The 24,940-nt window shown below is 34.4% G+C and overlaps 2 protein-coding genes across 2 annotated transcripts; both read right to left on the reverse strand.

Annotated features, from left to right (window-relative positions):
- Nucleotides 1-221: 221 nt before the first annotated feature.
- LOC126891262 (uncharacterized) lies at nucleotides 222-974 on the reverse strand. The gene has a single exon (XM_050660441.1). The coding sequence runs from the start codon at nucleotides 972-974 to the stop codon at nucleotides 222-224; it is 753 nt and encodes a 250-aa protein (XP_050516398.1).
- A 12,143-nt stretch (nucleotides 975-13,117) lies between these two features.
- Nucleotides 13,118-13,654, reverse strand: LOC126891263 (uncharacterized). Its single transcript, XM_050660443.1, has one exon. It carries the CDS (start codon nucleotides 13,652-13,654, stop codon nucleotides 13,118-13,120), a length of 537 nt encoding a protein of 178 aa, XP_050516400.1.
- Nucleotides 13,655-24,940: the final 11,286 nt, after the last annotated feature.

A 24,940-nucleotide genomic window follows, 5' to 3' on the forward strand; every position in this document is an offset into this window, starting at 1 on the left:
CCCTCGATGATTTCATATTCGTCTTCCCGGATGGTACGTATGACACTTTCTACCCCTCCTTCTTTAATGTCGCTCTTTGTTACAATTAAGCATTCTTTTTGGTTATTGTCTCTTGTAGACCCCCCTGTTCATATTTCGTTTTTTCAAATACCTTTTCCTCCCATTTCTTTTTGTATATCTGGCTAAAATTAATTATGTCCCCCCTTTGTTTAACGCTTTTATTATTTTCTGTTTCTTTTTTTTTGCCTTTCTTGTTCCAGTTTTATTTTGCACTGCTCGCATTTCACCTCCTCTTGCACCGTTTCATTTTGATTCTGACTCGTTTTAGTTTGGATAGAGGTTATTTCTCCAATTAACTTTCTTGCTTTAGCTTTATTCTCCTCCTCTATAGATCCTTTATCATTTAGGATCTCCAATACTTCTTTCAATTTTCTTTGGACTCTTTCGTTTTCCGCCTCCTCTGAGTATTTTTTGCTTTCTCCTCTCTTTTCTCTTTTAAATTTTTCGTTCATTTCTAGGCTATTGCCTTTCCTTTTTTTGTTTTGCTGTATTTCTTCCCTGTCCGCTTCGTCGAACAGGAAAGCTGTTAGGACGCTCTTTTCTATATCTTGCCAGTATGAATCGCCTTGCTCTTCCTTTCTCCGTTCTACTTCCTTATTCCTCACTTCCACAATTTCCACTGAGGTGTCTTCCTCCACTTTGTCTCCTTCTTTTTCCTCTTCTTTGTTAATTTCCTTTAACAAGTCCCCTCCTACTAGAGTCGAGTGCTTTGGAGGACCCGACCTATTCATCTTTGGCTGTTTATCGTGCCATTCTAACATCTCCTTTTCGAACTTTCGTTGTTCTTCCTCTTCTGTTCTGCCGTCTTGCGGCCGCTCTTCCCCGTTCTCATTGGTTTTCCCGTCTTCCTTATTCTTTTGCCTATAGTCATCGTCGTTATTCCCTGTACCTTTGTTTATATTTGTTTGGTCCATGTGATTCCCACGAGTAGGGAAGTACTACACGTCCGGCGCGGCAGTGCGCCCTTACCGCGCTAAGGCTAGGTTACTTCGGCACGATACCTTCCACCGTGATAGTGTGATTATTTTTTGAGGTTTATTCCTCTAGGCTTTTTTTCACGGTTGCCTCCGGACGCAGTGGCAGTCTGTATTCGCAGGCTACCTGGAGTTTCCGCGTAATTGCTGCCTCCCCTGTTACGCGGGATTTGAAATGGATGTGTGGTGGGAAAGGTACTTTGGTGGGGTAAGACATGGCGGCTACTCGCAGTGGGTATGTCGAAAAAGTTTTCGAAGTAGAGATTTGTGATCGGAGTCCGATGGTAGGGCCTCCGCATGGTGCGTGAGGTCACCCATCGACCCCCGGCCACAATGCCGGAGTGGGCGAGAGTAACTTTAGGTATTTGAGTAGTCGTAGGGAAGTTGGAGGGTGAAATACAACTGCTGAAGGCGAAAGGCGGCGCAACTACTCTCCTCAGTTGCGGCGCCTTTTTTGCGTCCAGCGGCGGTGTCCGGCGGCCACCCGGTGCACAGTCACTGGACGCTGGGACTGTTCTTGGTTTCATCGGTCGTGCTTCCCTCACAAATTTTTAGGGACCACGACCGGTTACTCGGCCCTCCCACCGTCGTCGAGGTATAATTACAGTCCCAGGGAGAGCGAATTTGTTTTACCTAATCAAATGTAAAATTTAGTGATTTAATTTTTTTTAATAAGAAGCATATTAAATTAAATATTAACCATTTTTACATTTAACAATTAACGGTTAACATTATTACATATGAGTATCCACATTGTATTTTTATGTTTTTGATGATTTTATTGTACCTGATATTCACTGTGAGAAAGAATGATGACTGATGTGGTGGATGCTATGTCTCTTTATTTGACCATGTTTAATTCTAGACCAGTCTTACCCTTACATGAACATTTTTTCCATAAATTAATGAAACATAATGAGAGGCGGGTTTATCTAGATTCTAGATCTTATCTTTAAAAATATTTGTCCGAAAAATACGGATATTGCTTTAAGTGAGTATGTGTGTGTGTGTGTGTTTAGATTTATGACCTTGGTTTGAACCAATTGGCCAGCTCAAATTTTTTATTTTTTTTTATTTTCATAGACACAATTTCCTAATTTTAACTGATATACATTATATTTTAATAATCAAACATATATTACATACATTACATTAAAAATACATACTAATAAAACACTATTACTAAATACTTATACTAAACCACTAATTGATATTAACTTTTTTTTTTCTTTCGCGCTAAGACCTAAACCCGATTCATCCTCGCGGAGGTTTAGGCCTTCTTTGTGATTTTTTTGTTTTTTTTTTTTGTTTTTTTTTGTTTTTTTTTATTTCTTTTTTTTTTGTTTTTTAATATTTATTTTTTTTTTCTTTTTTTTTATATATATATTTTTTTTATTTTTTTTTATATATATATATTTTTTTAAATATCAATTTTCATATTTTTTAAGTGGTTATAAACAATTTTATACAAATTTATATTTCGTGTACATAAAATGGAATTTAAATTGGTGGGGAGAGTAACTCCTACTGTTTGTAGATTCTTATATAACTGTTGATTCAGCATCTGGAAGTTTGCGCAATCGAAAATCACATGCTCTAAAGTACCCAACTCCCCGCATGTGCAGTTTTGAGAAGTGGCCAACCCTAGTTTATTTTTGTGAACTGGATATAAACCATGTTTGTTCCTTGCTCTATTTAAGGTTTTAATGAAGTGCCGATTTGTAATGTCGTTAAACCACGGTTTTCTATAAATTTTTGGTTGGATATCATGAAATCGTACACCTTTAAGAGAGATATCATATTCCAGTTGCCATTGCTCCATTTGTTTTTTCTTAAACCATTGTCGTAGATCAGTGACTGGCATTAATGGTTCTTCTATCGTTTCCCCTGTTGTAGTAGCATCCTTGGCAAGTCTATCCACTATTTCATTTCCGTTAATTCCATAATGAGCCTTAATCCAAACCAAAGAAATTTGTTTACCTGTATTCGTAAGTAACTGGATTGTTTCTAAAATTTTTATAATTACTACTGATGAAGTGCTTGATAATTTAGTTTGTACTATTGTGTCTACCGAACTTTTGCTATCTGTTAATATAACAAACTTATTCTTGTGATGGATATTAATATACCTCAAAGCTTGAAGAATTGCGATGAGCTCAGCAGTATAACTAGACATTTGATTTGAAAGTTTAAATTTTTTGGATAGATTTTCATTTGAATGGTAAAAGGCGCATCCAGTTGACTCAGCGAATTTGGATCCATCTGTATAAATACAATCGGACTCCGGCCATCTTTTCAGAATTGTATTCTCAACAAACGTATTTATGTTAGATTGATTAACATGTGGTTCAATATTAAGATAATAATACGGAATTTGTAGTTCTAATAGGTTATAATCACAATTATAAAAGGGAAGGATGTCATTTCTGTAAACCTCGCTATTAAATTGGATTAATAGCTGATAACTGCTTATTACTTTGGGATGAATTTTACGTCGCCAGAAGGGACTATCTATTTTTGAATTGAGGTTTTGTATTTTCTCAGATCTTTTCTGTGCTAGGAGTTTTGACATAAAAACATCACACAAAAATTGCCGTCTAAGATGCAAAGGAGGCTCTGCTGCTTCAATTTCTAAAATATGTGTTGGTGTGCTTTGTATACATCCAAGACAAAGTCGTAAACACTTATTTTTTATTTTTTCCAATATCTCCAATTGAGTCAAATTTGCATTTCCATATAAAATACAACCATAGTCAATCACTGAACGTATTAGTGCTCTATAGAAGATTAGTGATATATTTGGATCGGCTCCCCACTTTGTGTGGCTAAAAGCTCTTAGTACATTTATTGCGTTTTCACATTTTTTTGACAAATGATGAATATGTTCTTTCCAAGAGAGCTTTTGATTTAAAATTATGCCAAGGTATTTAACAGATGTTTTATATGGGAATGTGAAAGGTCCTATATTAATTTGGTTTGGTGGTTGATAACGTCTTCTCGTAAATGAACACATGACTGATTTATCTTGAGAGATGCTGAATCCATTTCTTTGTGACCATTCGGCAATTCTTTCTGTGGCGTTTTCTAATGCATTGATTGAAGCTTCGATCGACGTCTTTTCCGTATAAATGCAAAAGTCGTCTGCGTACTGAAGTATTCTAGTTTCTTCGGTAATAGAACTAGTAACATCAGCAGTGTACAGAATAAACAATAATGGACTTAAAATACTTCCTTGAGGCAATCCAATTGATGTTGATTTGGGCGTACCTATCACTCCATTTATATTTAAATACACTTTTCTATCACGGTATAACTTCATTAAGTTCGCAATGACCCCTTCTGGAATTCCTATGGCGTATAATTTATCTGTCAATATGTCTAGATTAACTACATCATATGCTCCCTTAATGTCTAAAAATAGGCAGGATATTGAGTTGTTACGAGTAAATGCTAATTGTACATCAGTAACAAATGATGTTGTAACTTCTTGAGTTGAACGTCCTCTTCTGAATGCATATTGGACTGCTGATAATAATTGATTTTTCTCCAGCCAGTGTTCTAACCTGTTTTTAATAAGTCGTTCGTACGTTTTCATTATACAAGATGTAACAAAAATGAGAAAACTTCTGTTGGAGTGAAAGTAAAAAGAAAGATATACTCCAACAGAAGTAAGGAAAAAAAAAGGAAGAGACTAGGTAACTAAACAGTTGGGCTATTATGGAAAATGAAGTGGAGATGTGTGTAACGAAAAGAGTGAAGTGGCTTCTACGTTGAGAAGCCGCAATAGGAAAAATAAAAAAAATACTACTAAAGTGCAGTTGTACTGAAGAAAGGGGGATTAGAAGGGATAGAAGTAGAAGTGGGAAGAGACAGAGGCAAACTGAATAGAGTTGGCTAGCTATAGATGCAAGAGAGCAACTTGACACTCAAGGATGGATACGGCTCGTTTGCATGCCTGTCGAAGAACAGTAGCTCTATATAGATAGTAATGATGACTAAAAGATGAAATAATAAAATAAGAATAATGTACTGAAACAGAATGAAGATAGATAATTGCTAAAGACGAACAAAATAAATAAATCTAACAAATCATGGGCGCCATGAAAATGATCTTCGATCATTTTCCCAGGTATCTTACACTGCTGTCAAATATTAAATATATTAAACCTGTAATAATGAACATAAAGGAATAATAAAATAATTGATATACAAAATAAATACATATTTATTAAAAATAACTACTAGATTTTTGACAATCTCTGAGTTACACAAAGTGTATATCATGTGACTCTAAAATGACATAAGTTATACAAAAAGTTATCTCTAAGATAACAACAATAATGTTATCTGTTACAAAATTACAGGTATAAGTACCTCTCACTAACATATAGGGTACAAAATTACATAAGTCTTCTACCAAATGGTTATAGTACGCCTGCTACGTACAACTAAAGGAAACTGACAAAGATGAAAATACTACAAATAAATAGGCCCAAGCCTCACTAAGGGAAAATACAATAATGAAGTATGCAAGTTAAATATACAAGGAATGAAATAGAAATGAAGTTGAGATAAATACCGACGATGACATAAATTAACCGAACAAATGGAATAAAGCAAATAACAGTAAAATATTTGGGAAACAAGCTAGTAATATTAAAAAATAAATTTACCCGAATTACATAAACCAATAATAAAGTATTAAAAACCTAATTTTCTCTAGGCTTATTCCTGTGCACAAGAAGTTACCGTAGATACAAAGTTTGGGAACCAAATAATCTAATATACAAATATGTCAAAAAAAAACCAGAGGTAACCTAAATCTGGAAAAAACATAGTGTATTTAACAGATAGTCTGAAATATAAAAAAACCAATAGTTACTAAAACACCTCACTAAATGTTCCCAAACGAGGTTGCGGTTACATCCTAGAAAATGATGCACCAGGATGGTGCGCCCCCATGACTCCTGTAGGCCCAGGTGCCAAGACGAAAATTGAGCTGGAACGCTCCCATAGCTTGTTCCCAAAAAGACGTATTCCCTGGCGACTTATGGTTGGAGATTGGCCTCACGGTGTTTCGAGGTGTTTTAAGTTCTCACATGGGTGGCTACAAAAAACATAACTCCCGTTTATTTCAATTTCCCAAGTATACAATAAATCAAAGAAAAGGAAGAAAAACTAGGAAAGTGTTTTTTTTTGAATAGATAGTAATAAAAAAACACACAAAAAGAGACCTCTTAATTACTGAAGTACTTGACCTTGACAAAGTTTATGTGAGTTCTCATTACAGACATGTGGATTTGGAATAAATATGATTTCTTTAAAGTAATTATTATAGGGTACTTATAAATGATATTAGAAGTTACTTTAGTATAACCAAAAAAAATTAAAACTATTAGAATTTTCTCTGGATGAATATTATCTATAGATATGGGACTAATTAAAAGATATTACTTATAGATAATAGAATAATTAAAAGAACAATTCACTGATTAAATTTACACATCGCACACATCAGAAAGAATATATATTTTGTCACCTGGAACAAGAGTGACAACAGGTGGTTATAAAAACTATTTATAAAAAACAGATATTGCTATTTACCGTGTGATACGATGATGTTGTGCAGAAATCCCATTGGATTAATTACTTATTCCTTCCACAAATAAGTTTCTGGTGATCCAAACTCCAAAATTCACATATTGGAGGTCTAACCTCTAAATTTGACCTACTATTTGCACACGCCACCCATCCATGCTCGTTGAATCTCCAGCCACAAGTGCCACGTGCCACGGAACTTTTCCCTCACCTTCCAAGAGGAGCATCTCAAACGACCACAGAACATGAATTAAATGTCACGGAACGATTCTACAATTGTTCCGCAGACGTCGACGTGTGACGTCACATAAGTGGTCCTTTACGAGAAAGTTACAGAAATTAATTGGGAGGTCAAGAGAAAATAATTATAAAAAATAATTAAAGAGCTAAAATTATATTATAACGGGTGGACCGTTACAAAGACCCCAATGCAATAGGTCTGTAGGAGTCTGCAGAATCTCTAGGTTTATTAGGTTTAAGAATAGGTACTATTAAATATTTTTTCCAATCGTCTGGTATGTTCGACTTGTTTGTATATATACTGTTATAAATGCCTAATAAGCGCTGCTTAGTTATAAATGGAATCTCAGCAATCATTGGGTAGTGGATGTTGTCTATTCCGGGAGACGTATTATTTCTTTTCTTACAAGCTTGTTGTAATTCGTTCATTGTGAAAGGTTTATTTAGCATGTGATATTTGTATAATTATTTTTGAACTCTCTTGGTTTTTCGTTAACCCAATTCGGACAGATTTTACTATGAAAATATTCTGTCCATTCTCCCCACTCTATTCGATGTCTATTTGCTTGTTTCCTGTTTTTGAATCTGTTTAATTTAGCCCAAACATCTTTCATTGGAGTATTTTTGTTCAAACTTTCACAATACGATTTCCAACTAGCTCTTTTTGCTTCATTTGTAATTCTTTTAACGATCGCATCTTGATTTTGATACTTATTAAGATTATCCAAATTTGGATTCTCTTTATATTTACTAAATAACTGCTTGCGTTTCGTTACTGCATCTTGGCGGTCATTATTCCACCATGGTTTGCATTTTTCCCAAGTATTTCGTTTATTTGTACTCTTTTTTGGTATAGCTACGGTAGCTGCTTCGTTCATATCTTCTAATAATTTGTCATAACTATCGTCAATAACATTCAATGATTTTTCATATAACAAAGTGCTAAATTTTCTCCAGTCTGCCTTGTTAATTTTCCATATTTTATGACTTTTTGTTGGTGGTGGCGTTCCTCTAAGTTGACATTTCATGAGTATTGGCAAATGGTTAGAGCCATGGGGATCTTGAAGTACCTCCCACTGGAATAATTGACTGATATTTTGAGAGCATATAGTAATATCAATAGCACTTTTTCTTTGGCCTGGTCTAGTAACAAGGGTTGGTTCCCCTGTATTTAAAAATACTAGATTTAATGAGTTTATTGCTTCTAACAGGTTTCTTCCTTCAAAATCTTCTAGATCTGATCCAAATGCCGAATGATGCGAATTAAAATCCCCACCAATTATACATGGTTTTGGTATGCTATTAAAAAAATTAAGAAATTGTGTCAGTGTAACTCTACTCAAAGGTTTTATGTAAACTGAAACAAGATAAATTTCCTTAAATTGACCAATCCGAACACATACACACCTAGCCATAATCTTTTCCATTTGAGGTAAATCTATCTCAGAAAAACTAATTTCATCCTTAATTAAAATTGCTACACCAGCTTTTCCATCTTCTCTATCTAAACGTGAACAATTATAACCTACGAAATTATAATAAATATTTGGTTTAAACCAAGTCTCCGAAAGAAGACCTATATTGATTTTATATTCATGAAGTAAATACTCCAAATTACATTTATTTGAAACTGCCGATCGGCAGTTCCATTGTGTAATAGAAAAGGTTTTGTTCATGTCTGCGAGCTTAATCCCTGTTTATTGAGTCTGTCCTTAATAATATTAACCACTTCAAACTGTTGAACATTTAAAATATTATCCCTATTTAAAGACTTTAATATATCCATAACTAATTCAAATACTAATGTTATCGTTTCTGTTTCTGACATTTCATTCGTTTTAATAATATTCTCTCGGTAAGATTCTTGACTCAAAATACCCCCTTGTAACCTAGCGATTTCAATTGGTTTAGTTATTTTGATTGCTTCATTAATACAAGGATCAGGTGTTTGAGGCCTGGCCCTTTTCGTTGGATTTCTATAGATAGTGTATTTATGGGAATCTATGGGGCTAGACTGCGAAAAACCTGAAGAATATGGAAGAGCAGCTTGACTGGGAAGGAGTGGAAAAGCTTTTTGAGACGCTAATTCTATGGGAAATTGAGGATTTAATGTTTTATTTTCACTAGTAGTTGCATTTGCATATGTTCTATTGGGGATTAATTTAATTGCGTCATTGTATGTTAAATTTTTTTGAGACATAATATCTTTAATAGTTTTTTGCCTCAGATATTCAGGACACAGCTGAAAATTTGTAGTTAAATGATCTCCGTTGCACTGAAGACATTTATTGTTTGGGTTTTCCGTGCATTTGGAGGATAAATGTTCACCGTGACATTTGAAACATCTAGACTTACCACGACACTGTCCACCCACGTGCCCGTAACGATGGCAATTGAAACACAAAATTACTTTCTGTACAAATAGTTCGACCGGAATTAATACCTTATTAATAACTACATACTTAGGTAAACTTTGTGCCCTAAAAGTCACAATAATACTTTTAGTTGGAACATATACCGTAGTATTATTCTCAACAATTTTCCTTTTTAATCTTTTGACTTCTACTACTGTAAATTTACAGTGGTAGTCATAGGCTTTAATTTTATTTTTTAACTCCTCATCTGAAATGTCTCTATCAATATCCCTTAAAATACCCTGACGATGAATCATAAATTTAGGTACATAAGCCTCAAGTTTATTTTCAGTAAACCTTTTTGATTTATTTTGATCTACTAAAAAGTTGGCCCATTTTGACTCTCCAAAAACTACTTTTACTCGATGTTTTCCTGCCAAATCAATTATTTTTATTTTATTATCCAGTTCCGGCCAATTTTTTAATATTATATCACCAACCCTAATCGCATTTAAACGTAAATCACTTTTATTTTCAATTATTACTTCAAAAGGACCTGTGTCAGTTTGTAAATATTTATAGGTAGTTCTAATGTCATTTGTATTTATTTGGGACGAGTTTGACGAAATATGAAGTTGATTTTTACTTACGTTTGAGCTGCTATTGACATTTTTATTAATATTATCGATACCTGAAATCGCTGTTATTTCCATATTATTATTCTGTTCTTCTCTAAACTTGTAAAATTCGTCCTCTCCGGGATCGGGAGGGTCACTGTCACCGTGTCCGCTCATCAAGATTTAATCGCTTCGAACGCTAAAACTGACTTATATTTATATAAAACTTAAACTATAACTAAATTAACGAAACTAAAAAAGAAAATTTAACGGATTTAACTAATAAAAACTGCTAATAAATTTAAATTTTCGAGAGGAACTTTGAAATGCGTCTTTACACTTTGACAGTAGTTTGACGTTTTTTTTTGGTATGTTAAGTGAGTAAGTCCTTATTATTAAGAGCTTCTAGCGTTTATTAAGAAAATTATGTACCTAGTGAACAAAAACCAAATTTAAATATGTTGACTTTTATTATGATTTTAAGATCACAGATTATATCACCATCAAGATTTGAGATAATGTCAAACACAAAACACAACTTATATTAATCAGCAGGCAACATGGATTTCGTTTGGGGAAATCGATCATGACAAATTTATTGATATTTCAAGAGTATGTTGATTGCTTTGTAGAGGTAATTCTAGTTAAATATCATGAGCAATGACTTCTCCATAGCATTTGACAGATAATATTCCATCTTGCTTGGAAAGATAGATCTTTTTGACTTTTACAATCAGTTCTGATTTTGTTTCTTCTTGATGTGCCTATCCGTGACGAATGTTGGCGATCATCATGGCAATCTTCACTTTATCTGCAGTAACACGGAAAAGCTGTACAGATGTTGTGTTGAACCAGTTTCTGAGGTTCTTTAACCAGGATGTTCTTCTTCTTCCTGGACCTCGCTTTCCAAATATTTTTCCTTGTGGGATGGCTTGTAGGAGGGCATATCTGGATTCATTTCGCATAATATGTCCAAAATATTCCAACTTTCTAGATTTGATGGTGGTTAGTACTTCTCGGTTCTTCCCCATTCTTCTAAGAACCTCCTCATTTGTGACCCGATCAGTCCATGGGATTTTAAGAATTCTCCGATATAGCCATATCTCAAATGCTTCCAATTTTCGGCACATATCCTCGTTCATGGTCCATGATTCAACACCATAAAAAAGGACAGAGAAGACGTAACATCTCAGCATTCTTACTTTTATACCAAGAGAAAGGTTGTGGCTCTTGAAAAACGCCCCCATACGGTTGAAGATTGATCTAGCTTTTCCGATGCGCGCTCTTATTTCTTGGTTGTTGGTCCATTCTTCATTTATTATGGTGCCGAGGTAGTTGTAGTGCCTCACTCTTTCTACAGGGGTTAGGTTGATATTAAGTTGACCTTCTGTTATCTTTTTCTTGCTGACGATCATAAGCTTTGTTTTCTTTACGTTTATATTGAGTCCATATTGTTGACTGTAATACGTGATTTTGTCCATAAGGACTTGTAGGTCTTCTAGGTTGTCCGCAAATACTATGGTGCCATCTGCATACCTGATATTATTTAGCCGGTACCCGTTTAGTAGAATACCTTTTTCAGTTTCGTGCAAAGCTTCGACAAATATTCTTTCAGAGTAAAGATTGAAAATTAGGGGGGACAAAATGCAGCCTTGCCTCACTCCACGCATGATTTTGACATATTCGGTGAGTTCACCGTCAACTCTGAGGTTTGCAGTCTGATTCCAGTAAAGGTTTCTAATTATTTTTAGAGGTTGGTTGTTAAGTCCTGCTTCTTTTAGTATTTGCATCATCTTGGCGTGTTGTACTCGATCAAAAGCCTTCTCGTAATCAACCAGACATGCGTATACATCGCAACCCACGTCTCTGCATCTTTGGAATAAGACTTGTATTGAAAACAAAGCCTCTCTCGTACCAACAGCATTTATGAACCCGAACTGGTTGGGCGAAATTTGACTTTCACATAGCTTGTAAATTCTCGTATGGATTACCTTTAGGAACAATTTTAGGAGATGACTCATCAGGCTTATCGTACGGTATTCTTCGCACTTTTTGGCTCCTGGTTTTTTTGGAAGTGCAATAAACTCAGACTTCAGCCATTCTGTTGGTATTTGTCCAGAGTTGTATATGTTGTTGAATATCTTTGTGATTATTGCCATTGATTCGTTGTCCATCAGTTTGAGTAGTTCTGCTTGTATATTATCGGGACCTGCTGCTTTGCCATCCTTTAGCTGTGTTACGGCAGAATAAACTTCCTGCTGTAATATTCTTGGTCCATCATTTACCTCTTGTTCTATTCTAATCTGATTTTGTTTGCTAGTTTCTTATTAAGTAAAAATCAAGAGACGGGATGTCATAATATATTAAGATATCAGCTATTGCCTATTGTTTACCATTACTATTTAAATATCTTCATTAAAGATATCTTATGTAAAAATTATGACTTTCTTTTCTTAGCATATGACTAAAAATTCTTCAGTGCCATTGTTTCTCAAGCTGATCAGATTCTACTACATAATGTAGCTAAGTGTAATCACATAAGTTTTATAAATGAAATAAAAATGTGAATTTATATCGATAGTAATGCACGTAAATATTTTGATGTAATTAATCTAGGGATTTATTTGATGAATAAGTAAGTACCTTTTAATACAAATACAAAAACGATTGTACTTCAGGTATGCAAGATTATTGGTGTTGTTTTGTACAAATGTCGAGAGCTTGTTTGAAAGCATGTTAAAGAGTAAATATTTTACTTATATCTTTTTTAGAATATGGATTCATGATGTGATACCCTTAATATATTTAGAAGTGTTTGATTTTGTCCGTATAAATTTCACATCAGGATTACAGATAACCATTCATACGATAATGGTTAAGAATTGATGCATATAAAATTTTGAAGCCAGTGTGAATCTATGCAGGTTTGGTATTATTGTAGATGTAGATAAACTTTTAGGTGGCCAAACGTCGTCCTGAACTATTTAAGAGAATATAGTAAAATGTTCCGTTTATTAACCTGAGTTGAATCCAAAATACTAGTTATTATGGACTTGCATATCTACACACATTTAAAGAATATTAAACAGTTAGAAAAAAGTTCGGAACCAATGTAATAAAAAGGATTAGCTATGTTTGTTTGAGTTATTTTATGTTGATAGTTATAAGGTTAAATATGTATCACTGTTTCATCGCAACTAATCCCCAACATCAATTAATCAAAACGAAACCGTAGATTTTCTTATCTTCTATTTCTTGATTAGATGAACTTTCCTCATCTACGTTTATTACTAAAGGTTGTACTTGATAAGACAACCTTTTCCTTTTTATAGCTTTCCATAATTACCTTATGGATGTGGCGAACATAATTTTTCCACTGATCCCTAATTACATTATTTAAAGCTGTTTCCCAATCTTTTACAACATTTTTATTTGCCAATATGTGCTGATCATAAAACCGTTTCTTTTGACTCCATACCATTTCAATGGCATTAAAGTGACAGTGACAGGGAGGCAAACGAAGTACTTCATGACCAGCTTTGTTAATTAGCTGATCAACAGTATAATGTCTTGGAGGTTTGGGAAGAGCTTTAATAATGTCTAATAAAGTTGTTTTACAGCTATTCAGTGGAAATAAGATGCCTTTACTTCTCAGCCATTCTACCAATTCATCTTTTTTCCAGGATTGCGTTGCCCATTTATTTATTTGTCGACTATGGTAATTGGCATTATCTAAGACGATCATTAATGGCTCTTGCAATCGTGGTAAAAGATCCTTCTCCAACCAACTCTCAAAAATATCAGCATCCATTTCTCCATGATAATCTCCTTTTTTGGAGCCCGATTTAAAAATTAAGCTTGATCCGTCTATAAATCCATTCTCTGAGCCTGCATGTAAAATTATGTACCTACAACAGTTCGTTTTCAGTCGTCGATGTGACCAGTTGTGTTTTGTTTTGGTTGTCATCACGACCGACTTACTCAAATTTGTTTAAGTGTTTTTGTTATTGTTTTGGAGTGTTGTGTAACTAAACTCGTTGTAAGTGTTACCAGATTTGTTTGACTATTCTACATTTTGTTTACTTTTTTTACATTCAACGACCCAATTAAATATTGCTTAACCTTGACCACCATGATCTACAATTGTGATATTTGCTTGATTGAATTTTCCGAAAACGACAAATATAAGATACGTTGTCATGGGGACTGTAGACGATATTTTTGTCTCAAGTGTTCTGGTCTCAATAAAACCACCTCAAAAACTCTACTAGATCCAAAAAATGCCCATTTAAAATATTTCTGTACATTATGTGATTCACCTAGCCTCAGATGTTTAAATGAAAAAGTAACAAATTTAACAAAAAATCAAATACCACAAGAGAACTTTGACGCCTTACTTCAAGTTACTAAAAAAACTCACAGATAATTTGCCTGTATTTATAGAGACATATGATTTATTAGCAAAAAATGACGACAAATTAGACTATCTTACAAAAAAAATTGACGAGATTCATAAATTAAATAACTTGTTAAATCCTGAGTATCTTTTAAAATCCATAAGGCAGATGGAACAAGTTATTTTCAATATATCGTCAGTTTTTTTCGACTGTTCAAATGACACGATTAAAATACAAGTCCAAGATACAAATTCATCTGAGATAAAGTTGGGATTAGAGAGGCTCTCTTCACACATCAATGAAATATCTAATCAAATGTGTAATCTTTCCAACAAACTACCTACTATACCAACGAAGAAAGAGGTATCGAAGAAAAACATAGTATATGCCACTTCAAGTACCCAAACTGAAGACACCCAGCATTTCGAAACCAGTACAGTCAAAAAAACAAAAATTGCAGAAGATAAATGTCACTTTGTCGTCATTAGCAACTTAGCCCCAATATACACACCTATACAAGTAGTTCATTACATTAAAGAAAAGCTAGGTATCAAGGAATTTATAAGATGTTACGCCCTCCTTAAAGATGCCAACTCAGATACTGGCTCCTCATTCAAAATTGGTATTAAGTCTAAAACATCTATTGACTTATTATTTAATAAAGAAATTTGGCCACCGGGTGTAAACGTTAAGTGGTCTACAGAATCTTTATACTCCGAACCAACGACTTCATCTGAGACAGATATAAATCGGAAGAACATCAGAAGCACGGTTAACTTGGAAAATCCAATCACCATTCCAAGTAACAAGAATGAAGTTGATACCACAAATATACTGACAGACAAGCAGGCCATTGCAATGTGCAAATCTAAAGATCCTTTCCGTTCTCATATTAATTTCATTAAGAAGGATACTTTAGAACCATCGATAAATCTGGATCCTTTGACCCCACCAAGAGTTAGATTGACCAATAACTCGAATAGTCGATATCTTTTAGCCAGATTAAGGGAACCGGATATCTTGGAGGCCATTAAAATTCATCTTGCTTTTCTACACGACCAACCTGCATCAGTATTTTATGATGGGTATACCAACACAAGTGTTAAACTGTTTCTGGCTTCCGAAGGACTTCCGACTAAGAGTGAAGATCTAAGAAAAATTCTTCTAGAATTCAACGATGCTTATGGAATCGGTGCAGATGAAGTAGACGCTGATCTTGCTGTTTTTAGGTCTTTTCTCACTTCGGAAAGAATTATTCACCTGCAAAAATCAAGGGAATGTCACCGAAATTATTAGTCCACTAGCTCTCCAAGACGAAATTTTTAAATAATACGACGTGTTCTGAGGAACTAGAAACCTCGAATAATGACAACTTTAGTATGGTTCTGATTAATATTCGTTCTATAAGAAATAAAACTGACGAATTGTTTTTGTTTCTAGAGGAATTAGGATTTCCCCACATAGTTGCTGTTACAGAACACTGGCTTGCAGTCAACAAGCCTTTTTTTGTAGAGAAATATACCACAATTGCTAGGTATGATCATCCAAACTCAGCTCATGGAGGCACCCTAATTCTTTCTGCAAACAATGATTTTTCTCTGATAACAAAATATGACTTTTTGTTGAATGAAGCCTTCTTTGAATTTTCCTTAGTTTTTAATAAAAATCTTAATCTTTACATTATTTGCATCTATAGATCACCTGACTCTTCCGTGGAACTATTTTTTCAGAACCTGCTAAATTTGTTAGATGACTTGCCTCACAAAAGCAGAAAAATTATATGCGGAGACTTCAACATAAATTATGCTGCTGCTTGTGCTACCCAAATGTTCTTGGTCAACATATTTGAATCATATGGTCTCTCAATGCACGTTAATTCTCCTACAAGGATTACAAAAACTACATCTACCATAATTGATTATATTGTCTCCGATTTCTCACCCCTTGATGTTTGCTCTACAGTTATTAATGCGGAACTATCGGATCATGAAGCAGTATATACGAAATTTAACATCTTCAGCAAACCCTCCTCGAAAACCCGACGTTTAGGTAGGATTTTTTCCGCTCGGAATTTTCATAAATTTCAAAATTTATGTTTAACTTCTGACTGGCATTTTCCTTGTACGGACGTGGACTATAATTTCAGTGATTTTTTGGAGAAGCTTGTCTGTATCTTCAATAAGGCATTTCCTTTAATTACGATTAAGCCAAAACGTCGCAAACCCTGGACTACCAAAGGTATCCGCATATCAGCAAATTGTTCAAATGCAAATGCGTTCACTACTTTATATCAAGAAATTTACTACCAACGTCTCTATCACTCAATATATCACCAATTACAGAGTCACATACCTAAAACTCATCAAATCAGCTAAAAAAGCCTACTATCAAAATCGTCTGGGAAGCTCCAAAAGTGTTGCAAAAGAAACTTGGTCCATAATAAACGATCTTCGAAATAAAACCCACGCAGCTCAAACATTTGCCCTTCCAAACCCTGAAAATCTAAACGAATACTTCATTAACGTGAGTAAAAATATAACATCAACTATTCAGTCTCAACAAGATCCCATTTCCTATCTCCCTAATTCAGAAATTGTCTCGAATTCATTCTTTATAAGACCAATCTATAAATCTGAATTGATCCAAACGATCAATAGTATCAAAAGCAAATCATCTTCTGGTACTGATGGACTATCCATAAAAATCTTCTCAAATCTCACAGATAATGTGTTAGAACTCCTCGTGTCACTAATTAATGATTCCTTTGAAAACGGTAAATTTCCAGAGTGCCTAAAGACAGCGCCATTATTATTCATCTTCATAAAGGTGGCGAAAAATCTAATGCCTGCAACTATAGACCTATTGCCCTACTACCGGTACTCTCCAAAATTATTGAGAGGCTCATAAAAACCCGACTTATGTCCTTTCTCTTTGATAACAATATTTTATCACAAAATCAGTTCGGCTTCTTAATTAATAAATGTACAACTGATGCCATGTTTTCTGTACTTCACGAGGTTTACCAAGCACTAAACAATAATCTTTATACTACCACTGTTTTCTGTGACTATTCCAAAGCTTTTGATTGTGTAAATCACAACATTTTGATTAAAAAACTTAATTACTATGGAATTCGAGGTATTTCTTTGAATTGGTTCAAATCTTACTTAGATAATAGGAAACAATTGGTTAGAGCAAATGATACTGACTCTAGTCTCAAAAACATTATATGTGGAGTACCACAAGGTTCAGTATTGGGTCCTCTACTTTTCCTGATCTTTATAAATGACATCACTAATTTAAAAATCGATGGAAAAATTTTTCTTTTTGCTGACGATACCAGTATCACTTGGAGCAACTCAACTATTGCAACTCTTCATGCAACTATAACTTCTGATCTTCTTACGATAAAAACCTGGTCTGACTCTAATTTACTCTCCTTTAACGTGGATAAAAGGGTAGCATTATCATATAAAGGTGCTCTTCAACCCCTGCTTGTGAATAGCAGCCAGATCTCTACCGTTGATTCTGTAAAATTTCTTGGTATTCTTTTAGACAGCAACCTCAAATGGTCCCTTCATATCGATTTGTTAAGTAAGAAACTCGCCTCGGCCTGCTATGCCATAAGATCTGTTTCGAAGGAACTCAATTTAGCATCTTCTAAAATAACATATTTTTCTTTATTCGAGTCTCATCTTCGATATGGTCTTCCTTTTTGGGGGGCCAATGTTTATAGCCCAGGATTATTAGATTTAATTTAGCCAAAGATACAAAATGCGTTATAACCAGCTGAATTTTTGCACATTTATTCTGTATAAGGTACTGAATCATTATTTAAAATTCCCCATCCCTCCCCGGCTTGCTTCTCAAGATATACAGGGTGTTTGGGTGAATTTCGATTTTAGGTGGGATTCGGATCAAAATTCAAATTTAAACTTTTTTATGACTCGGTCAGCTTGTAAACCAGTAACTAAGCTGTATATGCATGGTCGATCAGTAAAAGAGCGTAAAATATAAAGTAAATGAATATTTATTACTTATTATAAAAAGATTACTAGTTCAATCGTCATGTATAACATCAGGAGAATTTTCACATAATTGACAAAGGCAATGACGGCACATCGCCGAGCACATCAAGCCTGCTTTCTGACACTCACACCAGCGTCCGCATCCCTTCTTACAACCGCAGCTGATAAGATGTAACAACTGTTCAGGCGCAGGGGGCTGCTCTGTTGTTAGTGGAACTAAAGTTTGGCCAAGCTTTTTCCAACCCCATTCACAAGGCGGAAGATCGTTTCCCATCCAGCGCTGCACTTGTAAATAGACTCGGTATGAATGCTGCCGAGTTGCAGCTTTAGTAGGTGGCAGAGATGAGAGCTGAAAATTATCCTTTAAAGTTTGCTTGGCAACTGTCTGTTTGTACAAATAGTACCTCAGCTCATCCAAATCAAGTTTCAGATTAGATTTATTGTAGAGATGCAAAACAAATGCTTCCCCAGCTTGTGCGATGTCATCGTGCTTAGATCGAGGATCATTGAATACGGACACCGTCTTTTGTAACTCTGTGCTGCTTAGACATTGGAAAGTTTTTACTTTTCCCTTTCTGAAAAATGCTGAGGTTGTGTCACAACCAGACATTGCATGTGCAAAAAGTAATACATCTTTTAGGACTCCCATGTTTCGTTGAATTTCCGCAATATTGTAACATTTACTTGCAGTCTTTCCGCTTCTAGGTTTTAACATATAAAGTTTTGAATCATTGTCATTAGATCTTGCTATCAATAACGTTAAAATATCAGTATCTGTAGCGACAACCGTAACAGACGCATTACTTGAAGATAAATCAATTGCAGTTTCAACAATTAGGGTGTCTGCATCAGCTTCAGCTTGGTGCACGATCATTTTGTTGGCCCGTAGCTTCAGTGTCAACATGTCTATCAGCTGTGCTTTGTTTTCTGAGTTACAAAGAAATTCATCCTTTCCAGTCAAAGTTGGTAAGTGTTTTTCTACTTTTAAGTCTGCACATGATTTACCTGCAGAGCGGCGCTTTTGTTCTTCTATTTTGTACTTATGTCTCCTCTATAACCATCAAATACTGTTACGCAAGATATTCCATAATTTCTTTCTACATATGAAGCATACGAATTGCACACTTCTTCATAAGTTGCAGGACGTGGTGCCAATTCACTGCATGTATGAGATATCCACCGTCAAGAACATAAGATGTATCTAAGGGAGAGGTTGAAGAACATGGGAAGTAAGATTCAAGTCTTTTTGCAAGCTCAGACTTGTTTGTTTTCCGTAACGAAACATCGTCAAATAAACAGGGAGGTTTTGGTGCCAGTTCATACGTAAAAGCTTCCTTGAGGCAATCTTCGCTCTTCATGACACACACTATCCTATTGAATAGTTGTTGTGGACTCACTTCTACGCGAACATCGCGTACAACTATGCTGCGACTCAAAGTAGATAAAGGCGTGACTTTGTCTTTTCTCTTTAATTTCAAGTATCCGAAACTGCCATTAACTTTTTCCATTGACTCTCTGCCAATCTCTAGAGCCTTATCGCAGTTTATAGAATCATCACTAAGTAATCCAGTGGCCAAAGCTACCAGTTCATTTTTTCGCCTAGATGCAAATGGATTATGATTTGACAACCAGTCACGGAAAGTGTGGAGATCTTGATGATCTCTAGTTATCCTTGAGTCTCGCAGGTCCATATGTTGTTCTGAAGTTTCCGACTTTACACCTGTGAATTCTTCGATAGCTTCACACATTTTTATACAGCGTGGCAAAGCAGCTATCCATGTGCTGAGTGTGCTGTCAGTTATTCCTCTACCTGTATAAAAATAAAATTTGATTTAAAATAGCAAGAAACATAACGTTTAAGGACTTACAAAACTATTGTTTTTTTTTAAGGAAGGTAAGGACCTGTAGTAAGTCCTCCTTTAGTTTTCATAGAGCGCATTAAACCTTGCTCAATGGCAAGATCAAGATAAGATACTCCAGATACAGTCACGCGTCATATACTAACTATATATAATAACTAAAACAATGCCATCGGCCGACTGAATGCATTCGCTCGCAAACGAGCACAGCGCGCGGAGGTTCCGGGGTGAAGAGGGGGTGGAGGGCTGTATGTCGAGACGCAAGCGGCGGAGGCGCGGGGAGTTTAGGCATATTATTCGAGACGTTATTCTAAATACGTATGCAAGTTTTTAGCTGGTTATGAAGGATTTTGTTTCTAAAATCTAAAAATCCTGAGCTATTAGCTGCCCAATTTGATGTTATTTTCAAATTACAAAAAAGAGCAATAAGATATGTTTGGCCTCAGAAGAACAACCCATTGCAGAAGTTACTTTGAAGATCACGAAATTTTAACTCTTCCATCTTTGTATATTTTAGAAACTGTTTGCTTAATTCGTAAACACATGCATGTCTTTCCAGCAAGGCCTCATCATGACTACTCCACCAGAAATTCAACTTTTGATGTCTATTTACCGATCCCGTCTTCTGAGTTAGTAAAAAAATCTATACTATATTCCGCAAAAAAACTATACAACCATCTCCCTTTACAACTCAAATCTGCAACATCCTTTCTCAAGTTCCGTAAAATGACAAAAGCTCATTTATCTAAAAGACCATATTATTCAGTAGAAGAGTTTCTTAATGACTAACTAAGAAATCACAGTAATGTACAAGTAACTAAAGTGTATTTATATATATTTGGGTGTCACATACAGCAGCTTAAACTTATTAGTTCCTTTGTTTGTGTTTTATTATATTATGTTGTATGTTCAATTTTGCAATTTATAGTAATTTTGCAATATATTGGTTTTTGTTTTTTTACTTCACTTTTTTAACTTGTTTATATTTTTTTTATTGACGATTTATCTAATTTTATAAAATTGTATTTGTTATTGTTATGTATATCTTTTTCGTGAATCTGTGTTAAGCTTTGTCTATAAAATTGTATAATTTTCAGTGACAATAAAGCATATTTCTATTCTATTCTAACACAAATTTATTTCGATCTAATAAAAGCAATTTATTTAAATACAATGGAAATTCGTTCTCTGCAAAAAAAGGTTATTTGGTAACTATAAAGACCTGAAACAGAAAAAAATCCACTTAAGTCAGTTAAGGCAATTAATAAATTTTATAAGTTTACTAAGTTACCTCATTCCATCACCAGTTATTTTTCTTATTCCTTCATTTGTCCCATCCTGCCAAGACCTCCTAAAGGATCCAGAAGAAAATATCCACGTTTCGTCCAAAAAAATTAAGGGCATTTTGTTTGCATCTTTTTGGTCACTTTCATGGTACATTCTTAAAAAATTATGTCTCATCTCAACTACGTGAGGAGCTTCCATAAAATGTTTTTGTGGATTGTCTCGTTTGTAGCTGAATCCTATTTCTTTCAGGATTTGAAAAAGGCTAGTTTTTCCTTCCTCATAAATAAATTTTTCTCTTAAAACTCTCAGAAGACTAGATATGGTATTTGTATACAAAAAAATGTTGTTTTTATCAATGATGTTAAAATAGTTAAAAATCTTAACTACCTATATGACTCATATATATGGCCGGTAATTTTTTGGTTGTTTTAGTAGGAACGTGTAGATGGAGCTTAAATTGTCCACATTCTTTTTGTGATTAACAGAATTTTTGGCATTATACAGAGAGAGTCTGTAACTTGGAATAAATTCAATATCTCAAATACTAATGGTTTTTTTGAAAAATGCTCAGACCCGTCGATTAGTATTTCAAATTATCCTTTTTGACATACAATAATAATGTATAGAGATATGACGTCATCGTTGATTTTCTTAAATGGCAACACTGTCATTTTAATAGCTATTTTGATAGTGTGTGTAAAGTTATACATAACTGCAAAATTTCAAATTTTTATTCCCTACCATTTACAAGATAATAAAATATAACAAAGGTATGAAAAACAAGTAATCAATTAATTGAATTTAATTATTTCAATTAAGCAAATGCTCATAATGTTGTCCATAGACTATTTGACAATATCCTAAACCGATCGAAATTCGTTTTGAATATTGCTAATGATTTGGGGTGAAATTAATCTGCACTCATTTCTTATTCGCGCTTTTAGATCCTCAACATCTGTTGTCTTGGTCTTAAAAACTTTGCTTTTCAAGTACGCCCATAAAAAAAAGTCCAACGGATTGAGATCTGGGGATCTTGGTGGCCATTCAATTGGTCCCCTTCTACCTATCCATCTGCCTGGAAATACGGCATCGAGATATTCACGAACCGGTCTTGCGAAATGGGGAGGCGCACCATCTTGCTGAAACCAGATGTCTCTATTTGGAACATTAGCATGTACAGGGTTAGAAAACAAATTAACCAATTGCGGTATTAATTCTTCTTGCAAGAATTCTAAATATCGTGCTCCATTGAGAGTTTCAGCAAAAAATATTGGTCCTATAATTTGATTTCCTACGATCCCTGCCCACACATTCACTTTTTCTGGTCGCTGCGTATGGCCTTCATTCATCCAGCGTGGGTTCTCATCCGCCCAATATCGACAATTTTGTCGATTTACCTCACCATTTAACATAAACGTACATTCATCAGAAAATAGAATGTTTTCTACTAGAATGTTGTTCGTGTCTAGTTGATTCATCATATGTTCACTAAACAGCAGTCTTCTCTCAGGATCATCTTCCAGTAATTCCTGCAGGATTGTAAGTTTGTAAGGATGCAATTTATGTGCTTTAAGAATTCGTGCTACTGACGACTGGCTAATTTCAAGATCATTAGATATCTGCCTGGTAGAGGTATTAGGATTTTCTTGAACAGATAGTAGTACATTCATTTTGATATCTTCACTAAGAGCAGTTTGTCAGGAGTACTGGTTTTTCTTACATGCCCGTTTTCCCTAAATTGTCTTTCTATTTTACTTACAGTACTTTGCGATATCGGTGGCAGATCGGGATATTTTTCTCTAAACAGATGCGTAACTTCCATTTGTGTTCTTGCTCTATCTCCATATCCAAGCATTTGTAAAATTTCAGTGTTGTGCTTTTCAGTTAAATAAATCATATTTAACAATTTCTCCAAACGAACTGACTTGCTAATAATCGATATTTTTAAACGTCAAAATATTTGACAACTTGCTAAAACCCATACCAACACAACCTTTTTGTTTAATAATATCTAGATTGCTGGATTTTTCTTAAAATGATTATGAATACAAGTTTTTAATTTAAAATAAATTCAATAGTTCAAATACATAGGTACAGCGAGTCCCAATTTTAAGGACATTTTAAGATATTGTCAAATAGTCAATGGGCAACATTATGAGCATTTGCTTAATTGAAATAATTAAAATCAATTATTTGATTACTTGTTTTTCATAACTTTGTTATTCTTTATTATCTTGTAAATGGTAGGGAATAAAAATTTGAAATTTTGCAGTTATGTATAGCTTTTCACACGCTATCAAAATAGCTATCAAAATGACAGTGTTGCCATTTAAGAAAATCAACGATGACATCATATCTCTAAATTGGGACACCCTGTATACATTATTATTGTATGTCAAAAAGGACAATTTAAAATACTAATCGCGAGTTTGAGCATTTTTCAAAAAAACAATTAGTATTTGGATTATTGAATTTATTCCAAATTACAGACATAACTTTGTTATTCTTTATTATCTTTTAAATTGTAGGGAATAAAAATTTGAAATTTTGAAGTTATGTATAGCTTCTCACACGCTATCAAAATAGCTATCAAAATGACAGTGTTGCCATTTAAGAAAATCGACGATGACGTCATATCTCTAAATTGGGACACCCTGTATACATTATTATTGAATGTCAAAAAGGACAATTTGAAATACTAATCGACGGGTCTGAGCATTTTCCCAAAAAACAATTAGTATTTGAGATATTGAATTTATTCCACTTTACAGACTCTCTCTGTATATATAACACATCACAAGTATTTTACGATTTGAAATCTACTCGATGCATCCAAGATAAATGCATCGTTATAAAGGACTCTGTGGTCTTTACTATTAACATGAATGCTAAGACTTGTAGATTGTGGTTTAAGTTTACAATCACTTTTGTGAAGATCCAACCTTTTGTTTAATCTTTGGCTTGTTTGACTTATATATACTAAGCCACATTCACAGGGGACGCCATATATTACATTGGATCGTTGTAAGGTAGGAGTAGGATCTTTAAATCTGGTGTAAAATAGGTTAAGAGTTTTAAGGTTGTACGTAGCTATTTTTATACTAAATCTACCAAACAAACCAATGAGTGATCTAGATAGATCTTCTACAAAAGGTAGTTTACCATATCTTATAGGAATATCAACTTGGTCAACACTACGACACGAAAACATGGGTATCAAGATACCTACCGATCCAAAAGAAAAAGTTCTTGTAGGGTCTGAAAATATACAATTAATTATAACCCACTCTGGTAAAACTTCAATCATGATAAAATCCATAATAACTATTACTATTAAACACTATTAAAATACACTATTAAAATCAGTTAGGCCACTCTGGCTCTCATGGCCTCAAATATCCTCTTGTCGCTGAGTCTACGCTAAATGCCTACCTGCTAAAACATACTCTCCTCTGTCGTCAAGAGCTGCGACAGCGAAATGCCTACCTACCTAATGTTTTCTCCGTAAATATACCTACCGACCCAT

Source organism: Diabrotica virgifera, chromosome 9 (genome assembly GCF_917563875.1).
Source record: "Diabrotica virgifera virgifera chromosome 9, PGI_DIABVI_V3a".
In the NCBI taxonomy this organism is placed as follows: domain Eukaryota; kingdom Metazoa; phylum Arthropoda; class Insecta; order Coleoptera; family Chrysomelidae; genus Diabrotica; species Diabrotica virgifera.